The sequence below is a fragment of the Phaeodactylum tricornutum genome, chromosome 12 (assembly GCF_000150955.2).
Source record: "Phaeodactylum tricornutum CCAP 1055/1 chromosome 12, whole genome shotgun sequence".
In the NCBI taxonomy this organism is placed as follows: Eukaryota; Bacillariophyta; class Bacillariophyceae; order Surirellales; family Neidiaceae; genus Phaeodactylum; species Phaeodactylum tricornutum.
The window spans coordinates 1-13,777 of record NC_011680.1 but is presented as its reverse complement, the minus strand read 5'-3'; the positions used below and the strand labels follow the sequence as shown (position 1 = coordinate 13,777).

Here is a 13,777-nt window from a genome sequence, read left to right as displayed (position 1 = left end):
GGTAGTTTTTTACTTGACTGCGAATGTAACGTTATCGCTTTTCATTCACCTTAACAAGCCAACTGTAAAATATCACGTCTGTCCTGCGTATGAAAACTTGCAGCATGCTTTGGACATGCGCAATGCATCCTGTAGCACGCAACCGGCACACGGCAATGTTTGCCGGCAATCCCGATCAAAGACAAATACAATTACTACGTCGACAGGCAGCTTCTTTCTTACCCGTTTAGATTGCAAGTATATCACTTCAAAGATGGCTTCATATATTCGTGAGAGTAGCCCTTTCTTGTGGGACACATCTTCACCCGCTTCCCTTTACTTGGTTTCTTCAGAAGATGGAAATCCAGCTCTACTTCAGCAACTTGCCTATCCAGGTGCAGGCTGCAACAAGCACGAGTTGTCCGCATTGTACGCGATTATCCGAGCGCACGAAGATTTTTACGAAGACGACCAGCGAGAATCTTTCAAATCCTTTCAACAGCTTTCACTGCAATGTCGCTCGGCTGTTCAAAATTGTGTGAAAGGATGGGATGACGAGCAACAGCAGGGGGGTCCAGATGCTTTGTCTTCGGACGATTGCAACAGTCTCGAGTTTCTCAAAGCGATTTACACCGTGATGCATCTCTCTGACGTATTTTTACCACTGTTGCCGTCTCACAACGATATTAACTTTCAGCAGGACCCCTTCGATAAGCCAGGAGTGGCCACAGCGGATATGGTACGCTATCTTCGATGTCAACACATGCTCGAGGTTGAAAAAATCTATCCATCGATACAGGAAATGAGTGCTTCCGCCCAGCCAGAGCAATACGGGGACGGCGAATTGTTTTGGGCGTGTATTCGTACCCTAACGCTACGTGGATGTTTGGAAGAGGCCTGGGATGTTTTGTCTACGCATTCTATGTTTGTTCGCTCAAACAAGCATTTCAATTCGTATTCGGATGACCCTTACTTGGTATCGACTCTCGACGAAACGCGTGAGGGATTCATGATTCTTCAAGAGTTGATGCTGAGAGCTCCCCTTCCGGGTGGACGCAACGACTATTATGATGATTGCCTCGACACACCTGACTGGCACGACGACGATATTGAACAGACAGAATACTTCTTGGAGGGATTGACTGTAGAACGCTCGGATTACAAGTTCTGGGAAGGCGCGACTAGCGGTCAAACGAATTTCTCAATGGTGTACAACTCTGACGCGGCGATGCAGAAACATCGATCATGGCAGGTGTATGTATCCGAGTGTCGGGGGTCTTTCAAGCTTTCGCGCCGTATTCCTGAACTCGATTCCATCATGGCTATTCTCTGTGGACAACTGAAGCAGCTTTCCTTCGATTCGTGGGCCGAGCAGATGTGCGCTGAGCTCCTCTTCGTTCGACCAGATATACGACCGAGGAATATGAGTGCGAGTGCCAGCCGGTTTATGAAAGAGATGGAACGTCGGGGAATTGACAATGGGCCAATGGAAGAACTACTCAGTATTATGAATGGGAACGCAGGTCGGGCAATTGAAATAATGTATATTTACGGAGGAGCGAGTGGAGCTGCTTTGCCGACAACCTTGGTAAGCGAGCTCAAAAGCGCTGGACTTCGGCACATCTAGATGCTACTTCCTCACGCGAAAACCTTTCTCTTGCTGTATTTATGAAGCTTTCTATCCTCTATAATTCTTACATCGAAGTCAACATCCTTCCTTCTGAATCAGCTTTTCGAAAGACTGAGTTCATTTGCGAGGCAGCTTCAGCGATTATTTCTTCTCTTCAAGATAACAATTCCGACGCTGGCGCACGTTTAGCAACTCGCTTGCTTTCACCGGTAGCTCTCGACGCTGGCTGCCCTGAGACAGTCGCAAGCATTGCCTCTATTTTTGAGCACCTTCTGGTTACCACTGATGCTGAGGCGCGGGAGCTTCTATCCCTTTGCCGTCCATTTGTTGAGCGAAAGAGTTTGCTTGGTTTGGACGCCTACGTTGCGATAATCTTGTCACGCTATCGACACTACATCGAGAACGATTGCCTTCGGGAGGCTATGCAATGGCTAATAGTCGGTATTGAATCGGAAGCCAGTCTTTTGCCTGTTGTTCATCAAGGATCCTGTTATCGAAAGTTGACATCTGTTTGCCTTGAAACAGCCAGATTACTGCTTACGATCTTGGTAGGCGATTCACCCGCGAATTCCAAGGTAGCGGTTAGTGCTCGTGAAGCAGTCGATTTGCTGGATAGCGATTTAATCGCAATACCAGAAGCAAAGGGACTCAAGTGTGTTGTGTTACTGTTTGACGCCATGCTGTCCAATGACCTTGTCTTGACAGCAGAGCACATTGTCGCATGTCTGCGAGACGAGAAGGTCGACACTGGTGATCTTTCCTGCGCACTTCCTTATTCGCTACACTGGTCTGTGCTTCAGGTAGCCAAGAAAGTATTGGAATTGCAGGAGAAGAGCACATCATGTCTAGCTGAGTTTGCCCGACGGTCGGCCTTTGACAAGACAGGTGTAGCCATCTTAATGCAATGTCTTGCAAGACTGTGTGCGCTGAGTTCGAGACAATCACCGGGAGACGAGACTATCCAATTGCGCCAATTGCTGGCGACAGCGCTTGCCCAGGCCTTTATATCGGAAAACGCGATGCTGAAAGAAAGCGAAGGAGTTCCAATGTGGAAGACGGAATCTATCAAGCGCATTCGATCCGTTGAACTAAAAAAACACTCGGCAAGCGTACAAGAGCAAGTCGTCCAAAGCATGCTTGATGTCTGAATACTTCCAAAAGAACTATTATCATGCTATATGTGTGGGCGATATCGTGAATAATTGGATTTAGGTATGTTCTTTTTTTGGCATCAAGACAGGCTTTTGATTGAATTACAGTCAATGGTCCTTTATTCAAAAAGCGGGGCTTCCTTCGACGAGGCTGCCTATTCCTTCTTCACGGATACGATTAGTGGGCCAACATTGTCGCCCGTAGCATCGTTGTGCTTCTGATGGGTACCGTCGCAAAGGGGAAAGGTTCCTGACAACCAGCAGCGGCAATAGACTTTCTTGCCTTTTTCAATGTCATCCATCGTCGCAACCTTCGGTGAGTCCAAATCAATCTTTAGAAAGTAAAAAACAAAGCTTAGGCGAGGAAGGAACTTTGAAAGCATGCTGATTTTTTTGCAAGTACAGACCTTGAGATTAATTTTTCCTTCACCATCCATCGCTTCGTACTCAGCAGCAGCGAGGCGTGTCTGGAGACGAGGAGCGCCAACGATGGTGAAGGCAGTAGCCTGGGAGAGGAAGAGAGCAGTGGCGACGTACTTCATGGCAGTAGTTGTAGAGACTCGATCCGATAGTGGATTTTCAGATCTGTGGGATGTACAGATTTAGGTAAAATCGCAGATCCTCTCAATGTCGTCTGATTTGATATCCACGTGTAGGTACATTTCTGGTCAACACGATATCCGGACTATATTGAATTAGTTCGTTGACCATTGTCCCGCATCCACGGAGACAATCAATTTGCATGTTGGTCAACCAAGCACACAAGGGGACTAGAAGTACATCTTGCAAAGTGCTTTATAATAAAATAAGTGAGCACATCATCCGATGTGCCCAAGGTTTAGACTAGTTGCATGACCGAAGGATAACCCCAATGACTACGTCACAAGTTATCCGGGTCCGTATGGCCATACTGAATCACGTCGCAATGTTATTACAGTGAATAGTAATTTACCGTCCTAGCAGTGAAGTTTGTTCGATGTCGATCTTGCGATGGCAATCGGGTCCCAACCTCTCCGAAATGTGTCAGAGTCGCGGCAAACAATGTAATGACGTATGTTCGAATCCAGTCACGAGATGGATACAACGGCTTGACTAGTCCATAAATAGACTAGTGTAACCTCTCACATTAGTTCTTTCGAATTGATGTGGTTCGCGCTTGTTATTTCACTGATTGTGAACTACATGGTGGCCTAGTTGGTTGAGGCTAATACTACGGGAAAGACAGCTTTCATGACGAAGGAACGACTCCTCAAATGCTAGGTGGTATATTCAGATCGCAAAAATCCATGGCGCCATATCTTTAATTGTTTGCTTGGTCTTTACTCTAGAGCAAAGCCATTCTCACAGACTGTTCCTTGCTGGGAAACCTTTGCATAGAACGATTTTCCTTGCTCCTTGAAAGCTTTCTTAGCCGTGCGGCTATCACGCTTTTTCGCCAAAGTTTCGGCCTTCTTCGAAGCACGAGCCTCGTCATTGCGAGCTTGGGCACGGCGCTTTTCGGCGGCAAATGGATCGAGCTTCTCCAACGCCTCAACGTTACGAATAGCATTTTGCTTGGGAGCGTTGTCCTTCTGTCCAGGTTTGGCGGGGTTGACGACACTCTGTACTTCATCGGAGTTGATGATACGGGCCAAGTCGGCGTTGGTCATGGCTGCTTGGGGGATGCGCTTGCCATTTTCTCCGTAAATAATGTCCAGCTCTTCCAAAGCAGCCTGAGACCAGATGCAGAATCGTCCCATGTGACCACCCGGGGCTAGCTGCAAAAGGTTCAGTCGGTCAACACAGCATAGCTCTACGCCGGGAAGATTGCGGAAGGCCTGTTCCACGCCATCGTTCGATTTGTAGATAACGAGAGGTCCACGGCGGAGGGTGTAACGACGATTACGCATCTTACCCTTACCGGCACGGATTTGCTTCGATTCTCCCGCTTTTTCGACATCATCCAAGGCACCAATGGCGGAGAGGATGTCTTTCGCGGCCGAGGTCTTCTTGGCAGACTCAACGGCGTTTTCCACAACGAGGGGAATTTCCGGAACGTTGTCGACGACATGCCCACGGGACATCACAAGAGCCGGGACGGCGGTGGCAGCTAGGGCAGAAGCAACGGCATAACGCTTCTGCGAAATGTTGATCTTCTTATTCCACTTGCGCCAGGTCTTGGTGGGGTCGAACATGCGTCCACCACGGCACATGTTACCAAAGGCACCCTGTCCAGAACGGGAAGTACCACCTCCACCAACACGAGGAATACGGGCGACAGCACGTCCAGTACCCCAAGACGACGCGACAACTTGCTTTCCGGCGCGAATGTTAACAGCGTACGCCTGACGATGGTTCTTGTTCATGTTGGTGTGCACAAACTGAACGATATCCGGGCGCAGAGGAGCCGTCATTACAGCAGGAAGACTCACATCTCCGGACTTGTCACCGGAGAGAGAAAAGACGCTGACGAGAGGACGGGCGGCCATGGTTTCTGGTTTGCTAGATTGTTGTGAAGGCGCATATAGCAGATGCTCGATGTAAAACGGGGCGTGAGACGGCATACCATACACCACACTTCACCTATTAACTGTAAATCCAGAAAATAGAAAAAACGGTAAGAGGTAAAGCCTCAGCGGTCGGAAACAGACGTTCGGTGACGTAGTTCTCAAGATCCTAAACTTTACACGGGAACGGAAACGAATGAAAATGTGCCCCGGAAGTATCGCCACACCCGCAAAAAGAGCGCTTCACCATGACAGTCGTAGGGTATCGCGCCTTTCGTTGTCGATGTGAACAATACGCTCGGAGATGCCATGTTAGTCAGGTGCAGTTCCACAATACTTCTATTTCTGACCGTGAAGAGTCGTGCCTATTCGAAGCCATTGTATAGTCCTCCTGAACGAACTGTAGTCTTGCTGTATCACAAACCAATCAATGTGGTAACAACACATGCGGCGAACGATGTGAAGGGACGCATGAATGTGTACGACGATGTTTTATCCATGAAGGGATTTTCTGGTTGGAATCATGTCGGTAAAAGTGCTGACCGGGAGCGCACTCCCGCATCGTTCGCCGAAGCAACCCAGATCCGTTCCAAACTGCACGCCATTGGCAGGTTAGATGCCGAAACAACAGGTCTACTTCTCCTCACGAACGATGGTGGTCTCGTCCATCATGTAACCAACAAAGATTCAGTATCGCATCAGCATCATGGAAACCCCGTGTTCAAAACGTACGAAGCTCTCGTGATGGGTTTTTACGACAACCATTCACCGTTGTTGGAAAAAATGCGTACGCAGGGTGTAAACATTGGTGATAAGTATGGAGGAACAACCCGTCCCGTAGATGAGCTGATAGTAAAGACGAATCCGACGTTGAAATCGACTCTTGTTTCGTTGACCATTTGTGAAGGGAAGAATCGTCAAATTCGACGAATGTTCCATGCCCTTGGCTCCGGAGTGATACGACTGTGCCGAACACAGATTGGGCGAAGCTTGACACTGTCGAGTGTTCCAATGGCAGGGCAATGGCGAATCCTGACCGAAAAGGAGGTTGAGACTGCTTTGGATTGGAGGCCACGGTACATTGGAGAGGTTTCTGCTCTCAGTCGAGCAGGAAAAACAACGAAGGCTGTCACTGGGACTTCCCGTAGACGGAAAAGAAGCAATTTTTGACCCCATGTATACCAGATACGGTGCCCTAATTTATTTACGGCTGACGTTTAAAGACTTGCACTTACTCAAGTCGAAGCACAATCATCTCCAAATTGGGTCCCACCCTCAGGAATTTATGTTTTTTTGTAGTCGCAGAATAAATTTAAGTAGGGCACGTGGTGGAAGCGCATTCTCACCCAGGTGTAAGGAACTACGCCACAGTTCATCGGATCCATTTAAAGTACACCCATATCTAATCTGGAATAGAACAACCATGCGAAACTTCAATAAACCGTTTTTATCCCCTTCTAGGCTTGTACAAACTCAATAGACTCAAGGGTATTACAAGCTGCTCACAAAAAATAGTCCAATGTTCTTGAACTCTTGTGCCAACTTTCGTCTCGCGGGGCAGGATCAAATTGCGAACTGCCGAAATGAAGAAGTAATGCGTTAGAATACTAGCACAATCAGAATATGGTTACAAAGAGCAATTCAAATCGCAAGCACTTACAATCTGCAGTGATCGTGGACGGTGTCTTTATTGGTCTGGTCGACGGTATCGTCAATTTCCATAATTGCCGCCTGATTTCCACACCGATAGCAGTAGTTCGGTGCCGAAAAGACAGTGACGACACTTCGATTATGCTGCCATTGGTAACCCTCCATGACGAGTTGATGCGCGCGAGCAATAAAGTGGAGACCATTTATGTGCGTGAATTGTTCCGTAATGTCTTGACCAAAGGTGTAACCAGCACCTCGCGGAGATATACCCCAGCCACAGCTGCAGTAAATGAGTTGGTGCATTGTTAGAAAGGAACTCAAACACTGTATCTAGCTCATATAACAATACGTACCGGTCATCGGGGTCGGACCACACAAGGTCACACATGGGACCTTCGTGAGGAACTTCCTGGACTCGATCAAGCTCGCGGGCGTGATCCAATGTATCGATCGAGGGTGAAAGTCCGCCATGCAAGCAGAAAATGCGGTCGGATACAACCGCAGTCATGGGTAAATAATCGAACGTATCGGTGAAATACTTCCACACATTAGCGTTTCCATATTTCCGGAGGCATTCATCGTAAAATCCGTACACCTGCGTAATTTGACGACTCTCATGGTTACCTCGCAGAATTGTTATACGGCTACGGTAGCGAACCTTCAAAGCCATGAGCAAGGTAACTGTCTCGAGGGAATAATAGCCGCGGTCCACGTAATCTCCCATGAAAAGATAGTTTGTTTCTGGACAGGCTCCGCCAATACGGAAAAGCTCCGCCAAATCATAGAATTGGCCATGGATGTCCCCACAAACAGTTACGGGAGCAGTAACAGGCTGCACATTCGATTCGTCTCGCAAGATCTCTTTTGCCTACGAGAAAGATCGTGGAAATATTGAAAACGGATGAGAAATGCAGGCATAGACAGGACAGCATAGTCATAGATCGAAAGAAAAACATCACGTGCAGTTGGCCTTCCTCTAGCTGTCCCGTTGACCAACTTCCATCATCTGATGCAGAGCCTTGTGATTGCTTCCGATCATCGTCGCTCACTACCGTACCCCACACGCAAGCAATGAAATGGGTCTGGCCAAAATCGGAAATCGTACCTTTTCGCACAGAGCCTTGACTTCGTTCTCTGTCAATGTGTTTCCTTCCCGCAGCCGCTCGATATGTTCGTCGATTTTTGCAGTATCGAGGGACATGTTGTCTTACGGCTCAAACTCCGGGTAGTACAGGACCCTTGAATACAACTGGTATCAATGCCTCAGATGTTGCTGTGTAGCCAAGAAAGGCACGTCGTGCTGTGCGACCACCTAACTGTAAACCGGAAACGAGCCGCAAACGATTAGCTGAGGGGGAACCAATCTACGAACCAAGGCCACACTGTACTTCATAAGAAAACCGGGTGCTCTGTACCAAATCCGGGTACTACCGTTTTACATAGATAGAAGCGTTCTTTCGAAACGGCGGGTCGCACACAGACGGGATCCACCCACCCTCCTTTTCTTCCACGCGGAGAGATGTCGATCGATCGAGTAAGGGAAAACGATTACCTAACGTAAGTAACATCCATCACTTGCCTCTTTCTTCGTCCGCCTTTCTCTCTGTGGCTGTTGGATCTACTCGTACAATCTTCGAGATAGCGCATGTGTTTTGATCGCTCCTTGGCTTTTTAGAAACCATCTTTTCCATATTTCTGCACGGATGAAGCCGATCCATCACGTTTTTGTTCTAGCCCTCGTCGCGTTGTTTTCCACGCGGGTGGCGTCCTTTTCCCCGGCACTGCGGTCGGTAGGGAGCGCTGGACCAACCTTTGTTTCAGCCCCATGTCGAGCATACATCACCGAGCTTCATATGTCGTCGACTGAAAAGGCAAAAACGACCAAGAAAGGTATTCTGGTCAAGGACCGAACCGAGACGTTGCCTGAAGAACAAAAAAGAAAGGAAGAAATGTGGCGTGTCGTACTGCACAACGACGAAGTCCATACGTTCAATTATGTGATTCGCTCGCTCTGTAAGGTAATTGGAACACTGGATCGAAAAGCTGCTTTCGAAATTTGCGTACAAACACATGGCATTGGCAAAGCGACCATCACCAAAACATGGAAGAAGCAAGCGGAACAGCACTGCCTAGGACTGCAACGGCAAGGATTGACTGTCAGCATTTCGCCAGATGAAGACTTTGACGGTGGACACTCAGGAGGAGGTCTGTAATTACGACTCTGGTCTTGCTAAATATCCTATTCTGCCGCTTGAAATTTACTAGAGTAGAAACGCAACCAAAGTACTCATGAAAAAACAATTAAACATCAATCACAACTGTGTCCGTGAATTCCGATCCGTTTACCGAATCGGACTCTTCTCTTTTTGTACCCCCAATCATGACTCGTGAATCATTCATAACATCTACATTTGGTGCGAGGATCTTGAGATACCGGTCAAAATAGAGACTTTGCTTCACCAGCAACCCAAACTCTCGAGGTAGCTTCAGGCCATTCTTCTCTGTAAAAAGAAAAATGAGTGAGAAAACTAACAGTAAGAAGAGCAAAGAAAGTAACTTTTAGGTTTCTCATTTCGCACCTGTTACTTCAACTAGTTCAAGGAGCAGATCTGTACCCTCGCCCTCGTCCACGTTGAGCTGCCCTTGAAGAATACCATCCTGGTGTGCAGTGACAGTCATTTCTGGCTGCACAGTATTCATTCGATCTAGCACACGCTGGATGTCTTTTCCAAATTGATTCGTATCCACATCTTTACCTGCCGCTCCCATGTTGCAAAGGGCAATAGCCATCCCCTCAGAATCACCGACAACCAAGGCCGCTGACAACTCGTTCACAGAGCGAAACACCTTTTCGCTGATCCGCCCTACAATACCGAAATCAATGAATCCGACCCGTCCGTCGTTGAGCAGTAACAAATTTCCAGCATGTACATCCGCGTGAAACCAAGGCATTGCTGTGACAGAGAGGCTCCAAATATTCAGAGCAGTAATAATTACGTCCGTTCCCATTTGAGGATTCTTGGTGACTTTTCCCATTGTGTTTTCATCCAAAAGACTAACACCATTGAGTCTCTCCATTGTCAATACTTTCTTTGTTGTGAAAGCCGGGTACACAAACGGAGCTGTTGCCTGCTTTGTTAGTCCCTTGTCTTGAATAAATCTTCTGAACTCTATTGTATTTTGTGCCTCTTTTTCAAAATCAAGTTCTTCAAGCATAGACGAACGAATATCTCCAGCAATTGCCGCTAGAGATGTTCGTTCCCAGTCAGGGAGGAAGAATTCTAGAATCCTAGCAGCAACATAAATGAAACCAAGGTCAGCTTTGAGACTTTCGTCGATGCGCGGCTTTTGTACCTTGAGGACGACGTCTTCTCCAGTTCTTAGTCTTGCAACGTGGACCTGAGCAATACTAGCGGAGGCAAGAGGTTTGCTGTTGACGTATTGGAAATTCTTTGAAATAGGCCCTAGCTCGTCCTCAATAACTTTCTTGATTATTGGCCAAGGTAGAGATTCTGTCTGGTCCAAACATTTCTGGAATTCCAATACGTATTCTTTTGGGAAAATAGTCGGACTGCTTGCAATGAACTGGCCTAGCTTGATGTAGGTAGCACCCATTCGCTCAAAAAGGGTTCGGAGAACGGCCGCCGGAGAGATGGTTTCAGGCCCTTGGGCCAACTTGGGCAGGAACTCCTGGGCTGTTGTGGCGAAGGCACGATATGCTTGCATAGTTCTGGCAGGTCCAGCACGGGGACCGGCATCAACTGCAGCTCGGAGCACATCTTTTATCAGACTAAACGTTTCTTCCTGGGTGCGATCACGGACGCTTTTCTGTACACGCCGGCTCCCGCTACCTCCATTCTCTGAAAAAGCCATCGATAGAGGGTCGACAAAACACCTTTTTGATTGCTTGTCCACCACAAACGCATCACAGCAGCACTTCCTCAAATAAAGTAGCGAGCAGAGAATTATAGAGAAGTTTATGTAGGTCATTTTTTAATCCTTCGTACTGGTCGAATCCTTTTCATTGCGTCCTTGCAGCAATATCTCCAGTTGCTTTGTTACCGTTGACCGAAGAATGATGATTCATTTCTTCTCTTTCAACTTCTCAACCCTAACAGTCGACTGGGTCGATTTCTCCAATGATACTTTTGTCGTTTTATCATTTCGACAACTAGTTTCTATCATTTGACGATGGCGTCTATTATTCGACAATGGCTTCCAAAGTCCGTTCATCAGGCATTTGGAGAATGCAGTCTTTTGAGTTGTACTAGCACTACACAAAACATGCTAAACAGTCAGGCATTCTAAGTTGGATCCAAAAGCCTCTCTATAGTTTTAATAAAAGTAAAAGACTTTATTATATTGGAAATACACAATTTGTATTTGCTCGTTCTCTACGAAAGACCACTATTGTCCAAATACAATTGTTGCTAAACCGAGGTCTTTTACACTCCGTTGTAAAGAGACAAAGGAAAGTTTAAGTCGCTATTGATCACAGCAACTTAGGAGCTTCCTCATTGATAAGGTAAATTGAAAGGAAACAGACGAGCAGTCAAGGTTTGCTAATTACCGACAGGAAGGTGTACAGACGTCCCGTCTTACTTCCGACTAAGAAACCCGAGGTTCAAGAGAACAAGCCGTTCCCTTACTGTCCCCTCGGACTCTAACAGTAAGTCCTGGCAATAGAAATTGGACAAACACGACAAATACTGTGAATCACAAAATCGTGCGTCGGACAGGCCGTGATGAAAAGGTAGACTTGTGGAGAACGTTACAGTAGCTTTCAGTCGCAGTCCCGGAAGCAAAATTTGTCTCGTGATTCGTCGGAGTGTCCTTAGGATCCAATTGATCTTTGCCGATCCGTTGTGACCGGAAGTAATTGTATCTCAAGAACTTTACACAGATACATACAGATTGATGAACACAAGCAGACATTCTTCATTCTGTCCATTGTCAATTCAAACAGTCATTGGTCATTAGCAAGTTAGCCAATTTGCACAAATGTCATAGTGATTCTCAAGTTGTCTCATGAATCTCATTAGTTCAGCAATTTCCATCATTTGCATTCTAGCGTTTGTAGAGCTCATCAAGAGAACTAATAATAAAGTCAACCTCCTTATGTCATCATCTATTGACCACAACAATATCATGGTACCTTCTTACCACTGCCTGCCACTACAAGTTCAAGCCTCTGTATGGCCACAAGGACACTTCAAAAAGATCCAATTGCTTTCACCATACCCACATCAATTTGTACAGCAAGTCAACTCCCAAGGGACTAACTCATCAAGTTGTTTCTGCATAGCAAGCTTGCACCCATCACTACTGCAACAACCAAACCCAACTACCTATTGCTTCATTGGTATCAACGCCCAATATCTCCTGGCTTCTGAAGACAGCACAGGGCGCTCAAGACTTGTCTTGCTTCTAGTGAAGTGTCGACTGGAATGACAGTTTTGAGTACCGGTTTGCGCAATCACTCATTTGTATTATCCTTTCCTGTATCCTCTTCCATTGGATTCCCATAGTCATTCCGTGAATGCATTGTGTTGTACAATAATGCTGACACAAATCCAATGGTTCGATTGCTATCCTCAACATGATTACCATTCATGTTATTGTTGGTGTCTGTTACCTGTCACACAGGCATGTCACAATGGTGTATACCATAACACAATCATTGTCAACTGTAAGCTTTACAAACTCTGTACAAAGCAAATCTGTTCACTTCCCTTTTGGTCACAGTGTGCCAGATGCCACTGTGGTCTGCTGCATTTGTCTCCTTGGTATTACACACAGCACCGTGGTCACATTCATTGTAGTTACCATGCTTCTGAGCATGGCAACAGTAAAGTCCCAAATTAGTAACATGATGTTTCTGGATACTCAACTTGGATTGCACCTGTCCAAAATCATTGGTGTTGGGATTTTTGGCTAAACACACAAGATTGATTTTGACAGGCTCCCCTTGGATGCCACAACCCAACTCCTGCATGCCATTGCCCAAAACAGTACTCAAAATTGTCATTCAAGCTGACATTGGGAACACAAATTCCAATTTTGTCAGTGCACTTCCAGTACCAATTAATCCAATTGCAATGTCTTGGATCCACCAGATAAATGCCGGTTTGTCTGCAAGCTTGAAAGCAAGGGCATACTCAGCCCCTTGCTCAGGGTTTACTTACTTGAGGTTAGCAAGTTTTTCTCCAGACATTTCACCTTTCCACTGAAGCCAAAGCTTCCAACCTTTTGTTTATCCAACACAAATACCAGCTGGATCCATCCTTATCCACATACATTTCATCATTCTTTCTCAACAATGTATCCTTGGGATGATTGTTTTTATTGATCAAATGGAAATGCTATCTATCTTGATTGACTGCAGAATCCAAAGACCTTACAATGATGTTGGCCATATACACCTTTTTGGTCCCATCTGGAACTTGACTGTTTAGACATTGGTTTCCAGAATTGAGTCAGAATTTGCAGCACTAACAGGGTTTCCGTTGGTGTCTTGCTTATGGCCAGTAACTTTTGCTATATATTTTCAGTCCCCTAATGTTATCATCATGAGAGAATTCTACCTGCTTACAAATGTATTTGTAGAATACGACGAAAGAGTAGAAGTTGGGGGAAAGCCTCGTAGAGGCTCCAATTGTTTTAATTGGTAGGTTTTTTAGAGAGAAAATACGCTAAAGGGGATGGAAAAAGGTGAAAAACTCGCTAAAGGGGACAGAACGTGTTCGCTCTAAGTAGCTTCATTTGGCGCCAGTATATTATTAAATATCCAAACTATTTAAACTAAATGCCAAAATATTTGTCACGGATGCCAACCGTTGCCAAAAATGTATAGCTATATCGCAGCGCGTCCGATGAGAGAT

General features: G+C 46.2%; 5 protein-coding genes across 5 annotated transcripts; 2 read left to right on the top strand and 3 right to left on the bottom strand.

The window, feature by feature from the left end:
* Positions 1–31: 31 nt before the first annotated feature.
* Positions 32–5,320, bottom strand: PHATRDRAFT_51018 (predicted protein; the record flags this gene model as incomplete). Its single annotated transcript, XM_002181080.1, has 2 exons — positions 4,128–5,320; positions 32–49 (listed from the first exon to the last, which is right to left on the bottom strand). The coding sequence occupies exons 1-2, from the start codon at positions 5,301–5,303 to the stop codon at positions 32–34; spliced, it is 1,194 nt and encodes a 397-aa protein (XP_002181116.1). The 5' UTR covers positions 5,304–5,320.
* A 235-nt stretch (positions 5,321–5,555) lies between these two features.
* On the top strand, positions 5,556–6,584 carry PHATRDRAFT_46957 (predicted protein; the record flags this gene model as incomplete). Its single annotated transcript, XM_002181248.1, has 1 exon — positions 5,556–6,584. The coding sequence occupies one exon, from the start codon at positions 5,556–5,558 to the stop codon at positions 6,414–6,416; it is 861 nt and encodes a 286-aa protein (XP_002181284.1). The 3' UTR covers positions 6,417–6,584.
* PHATRDRAFT_51017 (predicted protein) lies at positions 6,542–8,191 on the bottom strand. The gene is made up of 4 exons (XM_002181079.1): positions 8,002–8,191; positions 7,250–7,764; positions 6,907–7,176; positions 6,542–6,821 (listed from the first exon to the last, which is right to left on the bottom strand). The coding sequence occupies exons 1-4, from the start codon at positions 8,095–8,097 to the stop codon at positions 6,749–6,751; spliced, it is 954 nt and encodes a 317-aa protein (XP_002181115.1). The 5' UTR covers positions 8,098–8,191; the 3' UTR covers positions 6,542–6,748.
* A 618-nt stretch (positions 8,192–8,809) lies between these two features.
* Positions 8,810–9,070, top strand: PHATRDRAFT_7525 (predicted protein; the record flags this gene model as incomplete). The annotated part of the gene is made up of 1 exon (XM_002181247.1): positions 8,810–9,070. A coding segment is annotated over one exon (261 nt), but the record flags the coding sequence as incomplete, so codon positions are not given.
* A 187-nt stretch (positions 9,071–9,257) lies between these two features.
* Positions 9,258–10,942, bottom strand: PHATRDRAFT_21207 (predicted protein; the record flags this gene model as incomplete). The annotated part of the gene is made up of 2 exons (XM_002181078.1): positions 9,476–10,942; positions 9,258–9,397 (listed from the first exon to the last, which is right to left on the bottom strand). Coding segments are annotated over exons 1-2 (1,551 nt in total), but the record flags the coding sequence as incomplete, so codon positions are not given.
* Between the last annotated feature and the right edge of the window lie 2,835 nt (positions 10,943–13,777).